Consider the following 20,762-nt stretch of genomic DNA (forward strand, 5'->3'; position numbering starts at 1 on the left):
CTCAACAGGCATACTGTCAGGAATACATATCCATACTTGAAGTAGAAAAAGCCATCAAAGGCTTGAAATGTGGAAAGGCAGCAGGAGTATATGATATTCGACCAGAAATGCTGAAATATGGTGGTTATAAGAGTCTTACAGTGGCTGCACTGCATAGTTCAGATGGCCTGGACAGAGGGACGAATTCCTGATGAATGGAGTAGAGCTCTAATAGTACCCATATATAAAAAAGGGAAATAAAACTGAATGCGAGAATTACAGAGGTATTTCCCTACTGAATGTTCTGGGCAAGATTTATGCTAGTATACTTGAGAAACTGTTGAGAAGAATTGTGGAAGAAAAAAACTTGGTGAAGAACAAGCTGGATTCAGGCCAAATAGAGGCTCTCAGGATCAGATCTTCACTTTACGACAAATAGTTGAGAAAGCATGGGAATATAATAAAGATCTGTATTTAAGCTTTGTCGATCTGGAAAAGGCATATGACAAGATGCCAATAGAGAATCTATTCAATACACTACAGTTATATGGTGTCAATTGTGTATTATATCAAGCAATACTTAGTCTTTATTTGAGTTGCAAGTCAGCAGTTAGAATTGAAGGAAGTACAGGAAGATGGTTTAATGTTAAATCTGGAGTGAGACAAGGATGTATATTATCTCCTCTGTTATTCATTATCTATATGGATCACATTATGAAGGAAAGTGGTATTATACATGATATCAAAATTGGAGACTTTAATGTCAGCTCTTGGCTTTATGCAGATGATGTTATACTTCTAAATACATCTGCTACAAGTTTGCATGATTCCCTGACTAAATTGAATAACTGTTGTAATAGATATGGTATGAATGTCAGCAATAAAAAAACAAAGACAATGAAAATCGGTAGAATCATTGAAAATGTTAACTGTGTTTTGAATGGAGAACCTGTAGAACAAGTAAAACATTTCAGCTACTTAGGCACAATTTTTAGTGCAGATGGTAAATTAAATATGGAAATAGACAACAGAGTCAACAAGACTGGTGTGGTAGGAAGTCAATTGAATAAATTCACATGGAATAAGAGAGAAATTAGTTGGAACACTACATTAGCTGTATACAAGACGGTGTTCAAACCAGTTTTAACTTATGGATCTGAGAGCTGGGTCAGAAGTAAAACACTTGACCAAAGACTAGAAACTGCAGATATGAGAGTCCTGAGAAAGATTAGAGGTGTGAACAGATGTCATCAATGGCAATATCATATTAAAAACGAGGATATTAGGAAAGAACTTGACATTGTCAGCATCCAAGAATGTGTTAGCAGAGCTAATCTCAAGTGGTATGGTCACTTAAACAGAATGGGCGAGGAAAGATTAGCAAAACAAGTGTTCTCTGCCAGGTTGGAAGGAAAACGATCCAGAGGAAGACCGAGATATAGGTGAATTGATACAGTACAAAGTGCCTTAGATGATAGAAATATAAGATCTGATAGTGTTGGAGTCATGACAAGTAACATACTGATTTGGAGGAAAATTGTAGATAGGAAGTTAGTAATGATGTAAATTTTTCATGTAGTGCTATCATATCCTGTACACCCCTTGAGAGTACATGTCAGGAATTTGATGATGATGATAATAATCTTCCTATATGCCTGGTGTGATTTGCTCCCTGCTCTGCAGTTCAGGTCTCAACAAAGACCACTTTTTTCATTTTCTTTATGCCAGCTGCTTGTTCTGATGACTCAAGAAATTCCTCCACTTCTTATTTAGAAGAACCTTTTGTGGGACTGTAAGCACAAATAAGTAATTATCCATGTTCCTATTTTGAAGTTTGCCTACATAACTGTACTTGAAACTTCCTTTCAATTAAGAAGTTTATCTTCATGTTTGGTGTTGAATACTACTGCTACTTCTTCCTTTTCTTGATCATTATTGCCTGAAAATAGTATCGTATACTTATTATTTAATAATATCTAACCTGTTTTTGTCTCTGTAATGCTAATTATGTCCACTTAGTACTTTTCCAGTTCTTCTGCAAGTTCGATATCTTTTCCATTAATACTTCTTATGTTGATTGTTCCAATCTTCACTTCTGATATTGGGTGTATTTTCTTCTTCTAGATGATGAGTTGGAGTTTGTTCTAGTAACTGATTTTTCACTGTTCACCCTGGTTCCCTGACGAAAACAGCATGGGCCTTGTTTAACCAGGTGATACCCCAGCTGGCATGAAATCTCATGTTGTACCATCATATGTGTTTGTGCTTTAAGCCAATAAAAAAATATAGTTTGGTCAGCTAATTCCTGAATTGCTAACCCATCCTTTTTGTTTGTTCACTATCTATAGACACCTATTAAAGGAGTGCACCACGTGAAGGTGAGAATTGGGCATTAAATTAGAGGCCCCAGTCAGTTCGTCACATTTCTGAAAGGCGATGTGGAGATCTCTCTCCCAGTTATTTGGCTTTGACCCTTAAGTGACCCCAGAATGGCAGTGATGAAGTAAACAAGTCTTAGACCTGAAGATCCTTGGTCATTGTCAACCCTATGTTCTAGACTGCTTAGAGATAAGATTGATGTTTCTGTAGTCTTTTTTTCTCCACAGAATTTCTGTTTTTCCCAAGTAACTGTCAGCAATCATGGAAGACTTTGTGAATACCAGGAAGCAGGGCTTCAGAAATCCACTTGCTACAGGTATTATCAGAGAGAACGTGAGTAAATTTTCAGCATTGTTCTTAAGGCATTCAAAAATTGTTGCCTCATTTTCTTCATATAATTTACACATTTTATATGCCATTTCAAAACATCTCATTCAGTATCAAGTATTCAGAATCCAAAACTCAACTGTGCTGTACTTTGATGCTTAAACCAGTTATACACACACACATTTTACAAAATTTTTATTGTGGGTGAGTAAAATTTTTTTTTTGTGACCAGTAGTTTCAAGTCGTATTTCTGGAGCTCTGCCTGGTGTAAGGTAACAAGAAAAAGAGTTTGACAGGTAAAATGCATAGATACTAAATTATATTTCTTGTGAATCTTCAGAATAGGTTCAGGATTTCAGCATTAAGGAATTGGGACTCTCCATGCATGTTCATGGGTCTTGGGAATAGGCTTATAAAAGTCGAGGATATTCTGAATCTTCCAGAATAGTCATTCTTCTGTATAATACATTGTCAGGTTTCTAGTTTAATTCTAGTTCTTGTCATTTGCTCCAACACATCAGAGTTTGGAGTAAATGATATGCACTCTATTCAGCTAGTTTTTATGCTGCCCATTTTTGAGAAGGATGATGTGCTAAATCTTGCTGTATATAATGGTCAGTGCAGTGTGTGTGATCTCTGACCCACACATGTAAGGTCACAAGATGTACAGGAGATTGGTATCGTTTGTAGGCAAGGAGATAAAAAGAAAGGAAGAATCTGTTCACATTTTATTTGAACAGCTGAAGGTTGTATTCTTTGGAGAAGGCAGAGTGAGGGAGGATCTTCCAAAGAAGAGAAGTAGATGAAATGAAAGAGGAGGTAGTGAAGTTGGTTTGGTGATTTTCAAGATGGACTGTAAATGGTTAGCAGTGGCTCTTGTTTTAATGATTTTGGAGGAAAGTGGAAGAATAACAGTGACCATTTCAGCAGAATGTTGTACATGAAAGTATCTCTAGAAGAGGCATAAGGCAAAAACTAAATCTCTCGGAGAGCAATTTGAAGGAGATTTATTATTATTATTTGACACCTCCAGGGAGTCCAAGACTCATTGAGGGAGGGCACCTGCTCTACAACTGTCTCCACCACCCAACCTTGTCCAACTGCATCATCTACATCAATGCCATCACCACTAGTATTTTCACAGACAATCACAAACATCCATGTCCACAGTGGGATTTGAACCCACAGCCTTTTAGCTGGAGAGCAGATACACTAACCACTCGGCCAACCAGGCCGGCATTACTAATTGTTACTAATATGAGGGAAGAGGGATCATTTATTAACAGGATTGCTCTCTTCTGGATAGAATCAAGCAATTTTAGAGAGGATTTTGGTGCATCACCTCCAAATATGGGAGCAATATTCCACGGTTGGATAGATGTGGGATTTGTATAGATTTGCAGCTCTGAAGTGTGAAGTAGTGTAATTTGAAATGTTACACCAAGTTTTTTTGGTGGCTGCAGAAGCTATAGTTGAAATGTTTGTGCAAGGAGAGGTTGGAGATATAGGTCACTCCAAGAAGAGAAATCTGATCTGCTGTATTCTGATCTGATCTATTGTAATGTGATCTAATGTACTTGGGCATATTATTTGAGCAGATGAATCACTGAAAAATACAGTTATTGGGGGAAGATTGAGGGCATGAGAAGAAGAGGAAGAAGATTGCAAAAGAGTTGGATGAACAACATAAAGGAACTTGCTAAGGTGAACTTATAACTGTTGAAAGAAAAGACAAGAGACCAGGTGAGATGGGAGAGCCTTTGTTCACAAAGTTGCCAAAAGGCAGAAATGACTATATGGCGCACAACAATTGTGATAGCACATGGGCTGATATCTTTTAGAATCCAATGTTGTAATGCTACCTTGTTGAATTGTTTTTGTTTGCTGGCAATCTGTTATATTCAGATCAAAACACTTAATAAAGTGCTACTAAACCTTATGTGTCCTTATTAAAAATTTGTTTAATTAGACATTTTGTTTAAGCCTTTCCCAGTATTATTAATATTCAAATTCAACATATTTTCTATGTTGTTATCAGAAAGTACGCCTCTCAAAGTATTGCTTGTCTCGTGAAATTTATTTGGTACAATAAGTTATCTATTTGCAGTTATGACCAAAGCAACTAAGGCTATGAGGCCAGTGTATCATAATTGCATGCTTTTTTATTTTTTACTAAATAATTTAAGGAAATTACAACGTCAACTAGGATATACATTAAAATGAATTTTAATATATTTCAATATTTCGGCAACATCACGTTGCCATTTTCAAGAAACTTTAGAACAAGACACGTGCACGCAGGCACAACAAACAGTAAGTGAGGAAGAAGCAGGAAGCTAATATTTCTCTTAAAGTCCTGATGGTGCACCCTAGCGGGCAATGTTGGTATTCTTGGGCGATTGGGCTGAAGGTCTTCTGATGTAGGTTTCCCAAATTTGAGGCAGTCTCATGCAGCCAAATTTGTTGAGGTTTGGATTGTTTCTTAGGGCTTAAGCTGATTCCATGAAAAGCCTTTCATATTTGTATTTACTACGGTGTATTATCGTGGCTTTCTTCCACTGTATTCTATGGCAGGTATCCAGCGCATGGTCAGCAAGACCAGAGTGGCTGTATTGGTGAAACCAGATGTAGTTTTGTATTCTGATATTTGCTGTCCTGCCTGTTTGGCCAAAGTAGGACAGCTTACAGCTGCAAGGGACTTGGTATACAGCAGGTGGTAGGTCTAGGGGGGGGCAAGTTGGTCTTTAGTATGGCAGATAAGGAATGCCAATTTTTTATGTGGGCTGTAACAAGAAGTTAAGTCATGTTTTTTTAGGATTTTTGTAATGTTTACCGAGGTGCCTCGGATATAAGGTATGGTGATGGATTTAGAGTAATCCTTGTGAGGGGGGGAGGGGGGGGGTTGTAGTTTACTGGTTTTAATATTTTTTGTATTTTTTTTTTTTGGGGGGGGGTAGCCATTTGCTGAGAAAGTGTTGAGAATGTGGTTTAGTTCTGTGGTTTGGGCATTGTCATTTGAACAGATAAGTTTAGCCCTGTTGTGTAGTGTCTTAATGACTCCATATTGTTGCGATGAGGGGTGGTGGGATTGTTGGTGAATGCATCTGCCTGTATGGGTGGGTTTTCTATAGACTGAGAAAAACCAAGGTTCCATCAGGCTGGTGGGTGACTAGTGTGTCTAAGAAAGGAAGGCAGTTGTTTTTTTCTTCTTCCAGGGTGAATTTGATTCTGGGATGTTGGTTGTTTAAGTGTGTGAGAAAGGAGAGGAATGCATCGGAGCCATGTGGCCAAACAGCGAACACATCATCAACATAGCGAAGCCAAATGGTTGGTTTTTGTGGGGCAGAGTTCAAGGCTTGCTCTTCAAAAGTCTCCATATAAAAGTTGGCCAGGGGTGGGGAGAGTGGAGAACCCATGGCTGTCCCCTCTATTTGTTTGTAGAATTTTCCTTGCCAAACAAAATAGCCTGAGTTCATTGTGAACTGAAATAGGGCTGTGATATCTGGAGGAAATTTAGCTTGGATTAACTCTAAGGATTCTTTGAGTGGGACATTTGTGAAGGAGGAGGAGACATCAAAACTGGCCATTATGTCAGTGTGTTTGAGTGTAAGGTTTTTCTATGCTGGCTTTGAAGTGGGCTGAGTTTTTTTTGTGTGTGAAGGTGTGTTGCCGGTATAGTGTGAGAGAGCTTTGACCAAATGTTCAGCTAGTTTGTATGTGGGGGAAATCAATGCCATCCACTATGGGACGTAATGGCACATTTTTATTATGTATTTTTGGGAGTCCATAAATATGGGGGGGATAAGGAGTTAAATGGTTTTAATTTGTTAGTGATTTCCACAGGTCAAGAAGCGACCTTTTTAAGGAGCCTGTGAGTTTTCTAATTTGTGAGTTCGTGGGATTGTACTCGATAGGGAGGTAAGTAGCCTGATCTAATAATAGAGCTTTCAGCTTACCTGTGTAATCCTTTTGGTTAAGCAATACTGTGGCGTTCCTTTTATCAGCTTTGGTGATTATTTTCTTGTTTTTCTTTAATTCTAGTAGAGATTTAATTTCCTTACTGGGCATGTTGGCTTTTGGTGGTTTAGCTTTGGTCAGAACACAAGCCACATCCAGTCTAATATCGTTGGTCACGTGGTTTGGAAGGTGTCGTATCCTGCATTCAATTCATATCATAATATCTTCAGCAGGTATTCTGGGCACAATGGCGAAGTTGTGGCCACGTGTGAGGGCGTCAAGTACTTCATGTTTTACACTAAATGACGAAAGGTTGACTACCTTTGGCCAAAGGTAGTCAACTATTTTGGCCAAACAGGCAGGACAGCAAATATCAGAATTTCAGAACACAAGGAGACTACATCTGGTTTCACCAATACAGCCACTCTGGTCTTGCTGACCATGCGCTGGATACCTGCCATATAATACGGTGGAAGAAAGCCACGATAATACACTGTAGTAAATACAAATATGAAAGGCTTTTTATGGAATCGGCTTCAGCTCTAAGAAACAATCCAAACCTCAACAAATTTGACTGCATGAGACTGCCTCAAATTTGGGAACCTACATCAGAAGACCTTCAGCCCAATCATCCAAGAATACCAGCATTGCCTGTTAGGGGGCACCACTAGGACTTTAGAAGAAATATTAGCTTCCTGCTTCTTTCTCACTTACTGTTTGTTGTGACTGCATGCACGTGTCTTGTTCTTAAGTTACTTGAAAATGGCAACGTGACGTTCCTGAAATATTGAAGTATATTATCATTTATTTTAATGTATATCCTGGTTGACATTGTAATTTTCTTAAAGTTTCTATTAATTTACTAAATAATTACAATTTCCATTGTAATTATTTAGTAAAAAATGCATAACCAACGTCTAAGCCTTTCCACGAGAATAATTGCATGCATTCTTCTGTTTTTGCATGTGGCCTGTTTGTTTTGTAATATGGAAAACCAGTGTTTCCAGGAGGAAAAATGCTACTTCCTCTGTATGTAATCAACTAACTCACCAGTTACAATGAGAGCTCTGCTCTGATCATCTGGCATTTGACTTTGTGACAGACTTCTGATTTGTGCAGTTTAGCCATTGTAAAATCTTATGTAATATCAACATAACATGGTCCATAGGCTTGGTCAGGATGGTGGATTTTTGAAGTAGAGCAGCACTTAATAATTCTCTATGGAATTAGGGTTTTGCAGAGACCTATAGGGTTCTCCAGAGTATACAGATATTTATGACTTGTTAGAAATACTACATCTAATACATTACTTCATTTGTAATATTGTGTTATTTTTTTTAAATTTAAAATATTTTGCAATTTTCTCCCATATATAAATGATATTGCAAATTGTTTAGCAGAAGATGTTCAGTTGTTTATTGATTACCATCCTCAAGCTTTGCATCATCAGTATTGTGACTGATGTGGTAGCCCTTTGGGAGGATTGGAATTTATCTTGTTGGCAGATGAATAGAATATTAGCTCATTATAGCTATATAAGGCATTGCATTTAGATATTTAGAGTTAGAAGATTACATAGTGAATTGAGAAAGGTTGTACTAGGAAGAAGTAGAGATCAGGGATTTTGGATAGTAAATGATACATTGTAAATTCCAAGGATGTATTGCAAAAGTGAATTCAATCTTGAGTATTGCATTGAGGGAATGATGAGAAGGAAGATATTGAAATAAGTTGACAAGGAGGATTCTTCATAATCACGTTGTTTTGTGTAAGGCTTTGATTAGACTGTGGAACTGCTGCTTAATTTTTCATGGTGATATGGAAATTACAGAAAGGATGTATAGGTGTTAACTGAGATAATTTCAGGTGTGTGAAATGTGAGCTCTTAGTTAAGAGATGAATTCCAGAGTCTGGTAAATGAGTGATATGTTCCATAAATGAGTTTATTAGCAGATCCAAGAGTGGAAGGAATAAAAATGAAGCCTGCTTTGAAAATCTCATAAGGATGAGGTGAACTAGGAAATTAATAATTTTTTGATTGAGTGGTGTTTTGATTATTCGAAATTTAGTGAAGAGGTTTTGATGCAAAATCATGCCATCAAACAGGTGCAGCCCTGAAGGAGGTCAGTTAATGTATTGCCAGGAGATGAATTTTGTTTTAAACTTCTTTTAAATGTTTTAGCTATTGAAAAATTAATTCTAGAACAGGCCTGCACTTATCTGTGATAGTATGACAGAAATGTGTGTAAAAAGAAAAAAAAAAGTGCCTCATAATTATGAAGTGGACAGAACGACTCTTCATTTTAAGATTACACGGTGATCAGCATTCATATTTACGAATTTAGGGACACAAAACATGCGTGTTGAAATGATTATTTTACTTCTTATTAATAAAATAACACTTGATGTTTCGACCCTTGTATTGAGGTCATCATCAGAAAGATATGTGTATAGGAAACCAAGCTACATGCTCTTGCACTCTATTATTATTACATCACCCCTCTCAGGGAGTCCAAAGACTCATCGAGGGAGGGCATCTACTCTACAACTCTTTGTCTTGCTACTCCACCAAACTTCATAATCATAACGCCATCTACCGCCGACTACCAACCACCACCACCACTAGTACTTTCACAGACAATCACAAACATCCATGCCCACGGCGGGATTCCAACCCACAACCTTTTGGCTGGAGAGTGATATGCTAACCACTCGGCAAACAAGGCCGGCAAAAGCCAGATTTCCGGGTGGAAAAAAAACCCTCTACTTCCATATGAGACCGGCTAACTCAACTTTAGTCGAAAGAGACCAGAATTGTCTCTTTTGACTAAAAAGGTAATAATGGTAAATTAACTATAAAGGTAAATTAAATCTATGCTTTAATTAATCTTTTTCTTAGCCTGACCTCTAGTGATAAAAAATAAATAAAATAAAAAAACTACAATAAACTCTGCTAAAGTCCTCCTGTACTAAGATTCTTCTGGATTTGTACAGTTCAGATTGTTATACTACAATTTTCTTCTGGACTTGTACAATTCAAGTTGCTGTTGAATGTTAAGGGGGGGGGGGGAACAGTTCACCTAGTCTTCTTGTATTGGGATTTTTCTTTGGCTTGTTCTGGTTGCTGTAAAGGTTGCAAATGGATCCTCCACATTCTTGGAATGGTTAGGCCATCATTTTGTTTAGATTTGGATCATGTTTGAGCATTTCACATGCTTCTTTAAATTTCCCCTGGAACCAAGTTTTGGTGCAGTGTAGGGACTTGGTACCTTTCCAATCAATTCTGTGGTATGTTTGGAGTGCGTGGTCAGAAAGACCGGTTTTTCCAAAATGGAATTTAATGTGTCATTTGTGTTCGTCCTTCCTAATTGGGATGGTTTGCCCTGTTTCCCCCTATGTATGGTAGGTTACATGTGCATTGTATTTTGTAAATCCTGTGTGGAAGAGGATCTTTGGTGTAGTGTAGATGTCTTAATTTTGTCGAGGGTTTAAAGGTGGTTTTGATGTTGTATTTGTGTAGTGTTCTGTCTATTTTTTTTTTTGGAACTGTCTCTAACATAAGGTATGGCAATAGCATTCTTGAAATCTTTTTTGTTTTTACTAGTATCTCTGTGCAGGATCTTGTGAATAGTTTTTTTTACTGTATCCATTTTTTTATAAATGTATGGTTGATGATCTTGTATTCCTGGTTTAGAGCTTGTTCATTTGAACAAATAGTTTGAGCTCTGTGTTTAAGGGTGCTTATGACCCTTAGTTTTTGTGTTGGGTGGTGATAAGAAATTTTGTGTATGTACTGGCCTGTGCATGTGGGTTTGCAGTTGACTGAGGAGAGACAGCCTGAGGGAAGACTTGTGTCTAGGAACGGAAGAGAGTTGTTTTTTCTATTTCAATGGTGAATTGGGTACGTTTTGTGTTGTTTGTTCAGGTGGCTAAGGAATGTATTTAGTGCTGCGGGGCTAAATGGCAAAAATATCGTAGACGTATCTGAGCCAAATTTTGGGCTTTAGGCATGCTGACTCTAGAGCTCTTTGCTCAAAGTCTTCCATATAAAAGTTAGCTGTAGGGGTGCAAAGTGGTGTGCCCATGGCTGTACCCTCTTTTTGAAGGTAAAAATTGTTTTGCCACAAAATATCCAGAGTGGAGTACGTGGCAAAGAGGGCCGTGATGTCGTGTGGAAATATGTTCTATAGGAGCAAGATAGTATCATTGATCGGGACATTGGTGAAAAGGGAAGTTATGTCAAAGCTGACTAATCTTGGTCATTGAGTGTAATGTTTTTAATTTTGTTTATGAAATTTTGTCTATTTTTTATGTAGGAAGGGGACTGACCTACCAACCTTGAGTGTGGCCGCTAATTTTTTGGCTAAGTGGTAATTTGGGCTGTCGATTCCTTCAACAATCGGACGTAATGGTTGTCTGTTTTGTGTATTTTTGGCAGGCCATAAATTCTGGGTGTGCTGGCATAATGAGGTATTAGTTTTTTAGTTATTTCTTCTGTCCATGTGTTAATGGATTTAATTAATTCAGTAATTTTCTTTTTGATGCGTTTCGTGGGATTGTAGTTTACCATTTGGTAGGTGCTGTGGTCTGATACTAAATGGTTCATTTTTTCTTTATAAGTTGTCCGATCTAAAACAACAGTGGCATTCCCTTTATCTGCTTTTGTGATTATAATGTCCTGGTCAATTTTTAGGGATTTAAGGGCCAGTTTTTCTGTTTTGTTTAGGTAGCTGCTTAGTTTTTTGTTTGAATTTAGTATACAAGATGTTTCCATGCATAAACAGGGTGAACCATTCCAATTAGGAAGGACGAACACAAACAACACATTAAATACCTCCATTTTGGAAAACTGGCCTTTCTGACCACGCACTCCAAACATACCACAGAATTGATTGGAAAGGTACCAAGTCCCTACACTGCACCAAAACCTGGTTCGAGAGGAAATTTAAAGAAGCATATGATCCAAATCTGAACAAAAATGATGGCCTAACCAATCCAAGAATGTGAAGGACCCATAGAAAATCACAGCATAACAATCTGAACTGTACAAATCCAGAAGAATCTTAGTACAGGAGGACTTTAGCAGAGTTTATTGTAGTTTTTTATTTATTTATTTTTTATTGTTATTTTTATTTATTTATCACTAGAGGTCAGGCCAAGAAAAAGATTAATTAACAGTGTAGATTTAATTTACCTTTATAGAGTGCAAGAGCATGTAGCTTAGTTTTCTATACACATGTATCTTTCTGATGATGACCTCAATACAGTGGTCGAAATATCAAGTATTATTTTATTAATAAGTAAAATAATCGTTTCAACATGCGTGTTTTGTGTCCCTAATTCTTCCTTCATATTCGTAAATATGAAGGAAAAATGACTCTTCAGATATTGCAAATATTAGTGATACTTTTTTCTTCTTTTTTTTATTTGAATCTCATCCATGAACGTTTGCTAATCTATTGTATATTACTATATGTGGAATAAGGATTAGGTAATAGAAACCTCCTTCCAGAGACCAAACACTAGAGCTCTTCTCTAGCTCTTTCTAGCCCTTTAGTAAGTAGGATGACAGTTGAATAAAGTTATTTATGTGGAAGAAAAGAGAGGTTATCTAAAACACTAAACTAGCAGTACATAAGACCGTGTTCACTTGTTTTAGCTTAAGGATCTGAGAGTTCGGTTAGAAATAAGTTGATCAGGTTAAAGACCAGAGACGTAATTGTTACAAGAAAAATGGGGTGGGAAGGGGTTGTGGAGATTGCATCAATAACAGAATCATAAAAAAAAAAGATATTAGAAAGAAATTAACATAAGCATTCAAGAATATGTGAACAGAGTTAACCTAAGGTGATGTGGTCACTTAAACAGTATGGGAGAGGAAAGGAACTTCTTTTCTCTCCCAACAAGATGTGTGTTGCCAGGATTGGAAGGAAAAAGACCCTAAGAACGACTAGAATTTCAGTGGATTGATGTTGTTAGTAGTACTTTTAAACTGAATTGTAAAGATTTTACAACATTGTGAATATCACAAATTTTTGGAAGAATATTATTGATAAGAGGGTATTAATAATGCATACTTAATTATGCTGCATAGTTGGTATTCTATATACACTTCTTGAGGATGCTTATCAGGAATTTTTGATAATCAAGAATATGCATTTTTCTTTCTGCCTTTCCTCATCTGTTCATTGGGCATCCACAGATGCTGTATTGTCACTCAGATGCTCGGTGATGTGCCACACTAGTCCTCATCATGTAGTCCTGTTGTGTGCATTTCTAGAGGCTTCAACTCTGAAGATCAATCACTCCACATACACCATCCATCTCATTGATGGTCTATCCCTTCCTCTTTTTCCAGGAACTTTACCTTCTATTACTGTTCTGAGAAGTCCTCCCATCCTTTCATTGTGTCCAAAATATTTTAACTTTCTTCTGTCAATATCCTCAAGGAGCCTTAAAGTTCTGTTGATCTTTTCTAACATCCATTCATTCGTATGTCTTTCAGTATATGATATCCTCAACAGCCTTCTGTGACACCATATTTCAAAAGCAGCTATCCTTTCTGACTTCTTTGGATTCCAACTCTCACATCCATAATTTGCTGTTGGAAAAGCAACTGCATCTGAAAGCTTCCTATGGAGATAGACTTGTCTAAAATCTGGAAAGATAGATCTGACTGTCTTACCCATTCCTAATCTTCTGATATCTTCTGAACAGCAATTCTTCACATTAATAATGGATCCTGGGTACTCAAACTTGCTGACTTCCTCAATTCTTTCTCCATTAAGGTCCACTTCTTTCTCAAGAGCTTCGCTATTTGTATTTCCTTCGAGAACTATAATCTTTGTCTTGCTCAAAAGGCAACAAAAATTGTCTTTCTCATTAATGTTTTATCTACAATAAATGGTAATTTGCATAGTACAGATTCACTATAAACATGCAAAATTTCTAGGAATATGTATTTAGGTAGATTTGGGCAGATGAGTAACTAGCATAGGAATGTCTTAAATAAATTTAACTAAATTTTGACTTTTACACATTGTACATTTGTATAAATTTGTTTTTGATATGAAATTATGAAAATTTTTCTTGTATTGAACTAAATTGAATAACTTTTTGTAATTAGATGAAGAAGAAGAGGAAAGTTTAGAAAATCCTTTGGAAGAAAATAGTTATTCAATGACGCTTCAGAGACAAGGTAAGACAAGTCATCACCTAATGACCTCTTAAGAGGTTAGAAGTCGGCATGTTCTTTTCAAGATTCTTAAAATTGTATAAATTCTGATACTAACATGAAAACAACAATAAAAATTTGGTATGCAATTAGCCAATAGAAACACCTAAGTTACTTGAAAGGTTTTATAGAATGGATGCAGGAGAAATGTTTCAACACTTGGCTAGATGGGGCAGAACAAAAGGTTGTCCTTGGAAGTTGAGTAAAAGTGTGGTTAGTAGGGAGGTGAGGACTAGATTTTTCACTTGGAGAGTTGTGAATGAATGGAATGGGTTGCCAGAGTCAGTTGTTAGCACTTTATTTGTTAATAGTTTCAAGGAGAGATATGACAATTGTGTGTATAGTTTTGCTCTCATGTGATGAGTCTTCAGACTTAGAGGTGCCCATATGATAATAAAAAATATCGAATTTTTATTTAGTTCCCCATAACTCTTTTGTGCTTCAAAATTATCTTCCTATTATGGATTTTAGGCCAAGTGGGTTGTTCTAGTCTCATGCCATCACTTTCTTAGTCTTCCAGTCCTCCTTTTTCCATTTATATTATTATTATTATCCCATGACCCTGTGGAGTCAGATCATTTCAAATAGAAAATTCTGTGATCATTTCAAATAGAAATGATCACAGGGGCTCCATTTGGTCTTTCTTGGTCTTCCAGTCCTCCTTTTTCCATTTATATTATTATTATCCCATGACCCTGTGGAGTTAGACTCATCACAGGAGTTCCATTTGTTGTACACACACAGTTCATCATACCATGTTTTAAATACATGCAAATTCCCTGCAGACATTCTCAGGCAATACATTCCAATTATTCACAAAATACATGCTTCTCACTCCTTTACTCACACCCTCCTTACATGGCTTCCAGGGATGACCTGTTGTTCCTCTCCCTTCCGTGTAGTATTTTTGGCAATCTGCTATTGTCCATTCAATTTAGTTGTTCTGTCCATTGTTTATATTTATTTATGTAGTAGTTGATTGATTTTATATTCAGGGATTGTAGAATTTCCTCATTTGTTTTATGGTCCCACTTGGTATATCCAGCTGTTTTTCTTAGAAATTTCATTTCTGCTGTTTTAAATTCATTTTTCATCTTTTTTTTTAATTAATTATTTTTTTTTGATCCATGTTTCACTTTCATATAATAAAGTTGGTTTAACACCCCAACAGGCCATGACGTCTATTAGACGTCCAAAATCTGGATAAGATTCTGTAACACCTATTGAATTACATGGATAAGAAGTGCAATTTGATCTTACTATTTCATCTGCCCTGGCTGGGTAGAGAGGTTAAACAGGATATTATATAATCTGATTCTGTATTTTGGTACCAGGGATGGCTTAAATATATTATGTAATTTACTTTAACAAAATTTTGATATTTTAATGTATGTTTTTGTCTTCATATGATAAATCTCGTCCTAGGTATTTGAAAGTATTTATTTACTTTTTGGAATCCATTTTGTAAGTATGGAAAATGCATTTTGGAATCCATTTTCTGAAAAGTATTTACTTTCTGGCCTTTTCAGAATCCATTTTGCTTGTCTAGTAGTATTGTTTTCTACAATACCGGCCTTGTTGGCCAAATGGATAGCGTATCTGCTCTTCAGCCAAAAGGCTGCGGGTTCGAATCCTGCCATGGGCATGGATGTTTGTGATGGTCTGTGAAATACCAGTGGTGGTCTGCAGTAGATGGCGTTGGTGTAGTTGCAGTCAGTTGGTGATTGAATGGTGGAGACAGTTGTAGAGCAGGCGCCCTCTCTCGATGAGTCTTTGGACTCCCTGGAGGTGTCAAATAATAACAATATTACTGTTTGGCTTCTCTTAAAATTCCTGTTGTATCCTGCATTTAGCTAATTCCCCCTATAGTTATTGCAGTCATCTTTATTTTATGAATTGGAAAAACTAGTTCTTTTTTCCCAAGAGTTAGTTTTTCCAGAAATCCAGACCTCATTAAAGAATTTCTGGAGAGTCACATTAAATTTTTCACCAGTAGTTTTCTACAGTTCCATGTTTATTTTGTATTTTCTTGGTGTTTTCCTATTTTTCATTTTATTTACTGTATTTTTTTAGTTCTGGCATTTGTAATATTTTCTGTTAGATTGTTCTTTGTTTTATGAAATTTTACTTTTTTTATTATCATCAGTCCAGAGATTTTGAATATGGTTACCCATTTTTCAAAATCTATTGTTTGTATTTTTATCTTTTTGTTTTGTCCTTTAAGTTCTTTGTTCATGTATTTTATTATTTTATAGATTTTTGCTTGTGGCTTAGATATATCCTTTTCTAGTTCTGTTACAAAATTGTTCCATCTCTCTCTGTTTCTCCTTACTTTCTTGTTTTTGCAAATGCATTATTTCTTTTGTACTCTAATATCTGCTTTTATTGCACTAAAGAGGAGCCAACTAAGCTGGTTTGGACATCTTTCTAGAATGAATCCAGAAAGACTACCAAACACTGTATGAAATGGTAGAATTGAAGGACAGCCCAGCAAAGGAAGACCAAGAAAGAAATGGATTGAAAACATTAAAGAAAGCACCCACTTAAGCTTCATTATAGAACTTCATAAAAAGACAGCAGACAGAAAGAAATGGCAAAAATTGGTCTTTGAAGAACTCAACCAACCATGAGTGGAAGAGAAGGAGATTGTCTTGGAATTTAATCATTTCTGGTAATTGTCTTTTTTGATATAGTTTTGTAGTCCTCTTTTTCCTATTCCATTTATTTTTTATTTCTAAGCTTTCTGTTGATTTTTGTCAGGTTTTGTTTCAGATTTTTCCCATTCCTCTTCTATGTCATTTGATTCTTGTGTGATTTAATCTGATTGATTTAAATCAATACATTCTAGTATGGGAAATCTTATAATGAAGAGATTTTGTGACTTTGTTAATAGGTGTTCTCCATTTTATTTATTTTCACCATTTTGGTTTACATCAAAAGTTTGCTGATACCATATAATGATGAAAGTTTAATTCAAAGCTCCGATATGTCCTAGAATTAATTCAGCTAATTTAGAATTTGCAATAATGTAGTTAATAACAGATTTATGTTATCTGGCTGACCATGTATATTTGTGCATTTCTTTATATTCAAATGCAGAGTTCATTATTCTCATATTATTTTAAATGATAATCTTGCATTTTGATTACATATATTATTATTTCGTGACACCTCCAAGGATTCCAAAGACTCATCAAGGGAGGGCACCTACTCAATAACTAAGTCTCCACCACTTAATCCACCAACTACACCAGACCATCACTACCATTATCGTCTACACCAGTGCTATCTACTGCCCACCACATCAGTATTTTTTGTCTGTAAAGTGTGTGTGTTCTGAAGGCAAATTTGTCTATGTGGGATGAAAAACTTGAGTTTCTGGGAGGGGGAAAACCCTGCTACCTCCATATGAGATTGGCTAACTTACCTTCAATTGAAAAATTCCCATATAAAGATTCCTTTCGTCACTACAAGAATTGAACTTAGGTCTTTTCCAATCAAAGGGCGCGACATACCATCGTTCTTCCAGTTGTGCTATGGAAATGCTTCTGTATGTCCAGATGTTGGTGGATAATGATCCCTTTGCAATGTTTTTGGCTGGTATTCATCCATCATCATCTTTGCCAAATCTCCCTATATTCATATTATTTTCTCTTTCCGTTTGGCATTTAAGTTCCCTGCTAGTAGTAAATTGTCTGTTTTATCTGATATTCTGTAATTCTTTATAAAATGTTACTATCTTTTTTCCTCTCTACTAGTGCACATGCATTGATTATTGTTATGTGACCACGTAATGTTTCACGTCTAACTTCTATTAATCTTTCATCCCAGCAGTTTTATAATATACAATATGAGGGTGTGCTGAAAAGTTGTGATAATCACCATGAAGGAATGGAGGTAGAACTGTGTAACTTTCATATTTCCAACAAAGTGTTATACACTTCTTACAATGTTACTGCATCATTTAAAATTCTCAGAGTTCATTCTAAGTCTCCACCAATTATACCAAACCATCGCTACCATTATCATCTACACCAATGCCATCTACTGCCCACCACCATCAGTATTTTTTGTCTGTAAAGTGTGTGTGTTCTGAAGGCCAATTTGTTTGTGTAACAAGGGAAATTACAATTTCCCTTGTTACACAAACTAGTCCTCAGCTGCAGATATGACTTAACCTGTGATAAATTTTGTTTCTTTCGAGTGTTTCTTTAAATATGGGAACAGGAAATAGTCAGTCAGTTGGGGCCAGGTCTGGCAAATAGGGTGGATGAGGCAGACATTAAAAGATCAAGTTGTGTATTGTTTTGTTTTGGAATGTGTTATCAGAGCTAATTTCAGGTAGTATGGTCACTTAAACAGAATGGGAGAGGATAGATTAGCAAAACAAGTGTTTTCTGTCAGGTTGGCAGAAAAGACCCAGAGGAAGATCAAGATATAGGTCGATTGATACAGTAAAAAGTGCCTTAGAAGACAGAAATACATGATTTGTCCAAAAAGAAACCGAACTTTTGATAGAAAATAAAACACAGGCCAATTATAATTATTCAAATCATTTATTTCAATCAATATACTCTCCCTCAACTTCGATACAGCATTTGGCACGGTCAATTAATTTGTTAAATGCGTTTTTTATATCAGTTTTTGGGATACTGTTGAGAGTCGTGGTTACTGCTGCTTGAACGTTTTCAATGGTGTCGTATCTTTTTCCTTTCATCGGCAAATGAAGTCGGGGGAAGAGAAAGAAGTCACAGGGTGCTAAATCAGGTGAATACGGCAAGTGATCCAACACACAAACTTGGTTTTTGCTCAAAAACTGTCTCGCAATGTTCGAATGATGAGATGGTGCATTATCTTTCAAAAGTGACCAACTGCCTGCATCACGATATTCATGCTGTATGCGACAAATTCTCACTATCAATCGCTTCAAAGCTTCGAGATAAAACTCGCCATTGACCATTTGGCCAGGCGGAAGGAATTCTTTGTGGATAATGCCCTTGGAATTGTAGAAACAAATCAGCATTGTCTTTAATTTTGACTTCTCCAAGCAACTTTTTTTCAGATTCTCCTCTTCTAGTGGTCTCCACTCATCACTCTGGCGCTTTGTTTAGGGCTTATACTCAAAACACCATATTTCATCAGCAATAACGATCATTTCAAGGAAGTTTGAGTTCTTACAAGCGGTTTTAATGAGGTCCTTGCAGTGTTCAATTCGATACATTTTTTGGTTGTCGGTCAACTTGTGTGTAACAAATCGCGAATTCAATTTATGAAGGCCCAAACTCTTAGTCAAAATGTTGAGCACAGTTGATTTTGGAATCCCCAATTCATCTTCAATCAATCTCACGGATGATTTCGGGTTTTCTTTGATGAAATCATGCATTTTTTTGGATGTTAGCTTTGCTCAGTACAGTTTTTGGATAGCCTGGCTTTTTGTCATCCTCAAGCGTCTCACGACCACTTTGAAATCATTTAAACCACTCGTAAACTTGAGTACAGGATAAGCATTCATCACCGTATGCTTTTTGAAGCATTTGATGCCTTTCGGTAAAACTTTTACCAAGTTTAACACAAAAGTCAATTGCAGCTCTCTGTTTGCAACTCATTTTCCGACTGTTTGTCAAAACACACTGTCACTCTTGGCGTTATAACTCGGCTTCTAATGAAACAAATGTCATAAACAGTTGACACAACAGTAATGAAGGTTGCTGCTTTCGAGAACAAAAAGATACAACACGTGGTGCCACTAGTTTCTTTTATTTTCGAAAAGTTCGGTTTATTTTTTGGACAGAGGGTGTATAAGATCTGATGATGTTGGAGTCTTGACAGGTAACAGATTGATTTGGAGGAAAATTATAGATTAGGAAGTTAGTAATGATGTAATTCATTTCAGACAAATTATGTAGACTATGATGCAAGTTTTTCATGTAGTATTATCATATCCTGTATACCCCTTTATGATGCATGTCAGGAATTTGATGTTTTGTATTGTCTGTTGGTTTTCATGAGCAGTGTGTGCAGGTGTGTTGTCCTGCAAAAGCAACATGCCTCTGCTCAGTTTCTTGTGTTCAGTACCTCTTTCACTTCCTTTAGAGCTGTTGAATAAACTGCTGTTGTAGCATCTTTATCGTTTTTTGAAGTATTTGATAAGGATTAGACCATTCACATCCTAAAAGACCATGGCAAGAACCTTTCCTTCTAATAACTTTTGGGATTGGAAGTTCTTTGGCCATGGAGAACCTTTGTTTCCACCCCATTGACTATTTGGTATCTGGATCATGTTAATAAAGCCATGTTTCATCAACAATCACAACACAAGTCAAAAAATTTGCACCTGATTTCTCAAAATGACCCCAAATCCCTTGAGATGGATGACAGCACATGTTCTCTCTCTCTTTTGGTTGGCATTCAAACATTTGGGGACCCACTTTGCTGAGGGCTTCCGCATGTCTAAATGTTGGTGGATGATGACCCCAACTTGTTCTCTGGATATCCCAAAGTCTTTGCAATGTTTTTTGCTGGTATTCATCTATCATCAAGAATCATGGCATGCACTGCATCTATGTTTTCAGGTGTGTGTGATCGCTGTGGGAGGTCTTCCTGACCTGGAGCATCTGTTGTATCAGGGTGCCCAGTTTTAAACTTGGCCACCCATCTGGCAACTGTTGAATATGTTGGGGTGCAGTCCCATAAAGTCTTACACAAAGTTTGGTGAATCTTAGTTGCAGACTTTTCTTACAGCACAATAAAACTTGATGATGGCCTGCACCTCTGTGTCTTTGAATTTCTTCAAAACCTCTGACATGTCTTCTTATATATCCTAAAAGAAAAAGAACAAATTACTATAATTTGATGAAACATGGGGATTAAAGGGTTTTTAAGATAT

At 36.5% G+C, this 20,762-nt stretch overlaps 1 protein-coding gene across 1 annotated transcript in view; it reads left to right on the forward strand.

Annotated features, from left to right (window-relative positions):
- The window catches only part of LOC150108384 (uncharacterized), a 399,479-nt gene that overhangs the window by 12,028 nt on the left and 366,689 nt on the right, over window positions 1-20,762 (forward strand). The window contains exon 2 of the mRNA XM_090390735.1: window positions 13,769-13,840. Within this exon, the coding sequence (XP_090246861.1) occupies window positions 13,769-13,840 (72 nt within the window). The remainder of the gene's footprint in view (window positions 1-13,768; window positions 13,841-20,762) is intronic.

Source organism: Typopeltis vanoorti, chromosome 3, assembly GCF_054136105.1.
Source record: "Typopeltis vanoorti isolate ZY-2024b chromosome 3, IOZ_Tvanoo_1.0, whole genome shotgun sequence".
NCBI classification, from domain to species: Eukaryota; Metazoa; Arthropoda; class Arachnida; order Uropygi; family Thelyphonidae; genus Typopeltis; species Typopeltis vanoorti.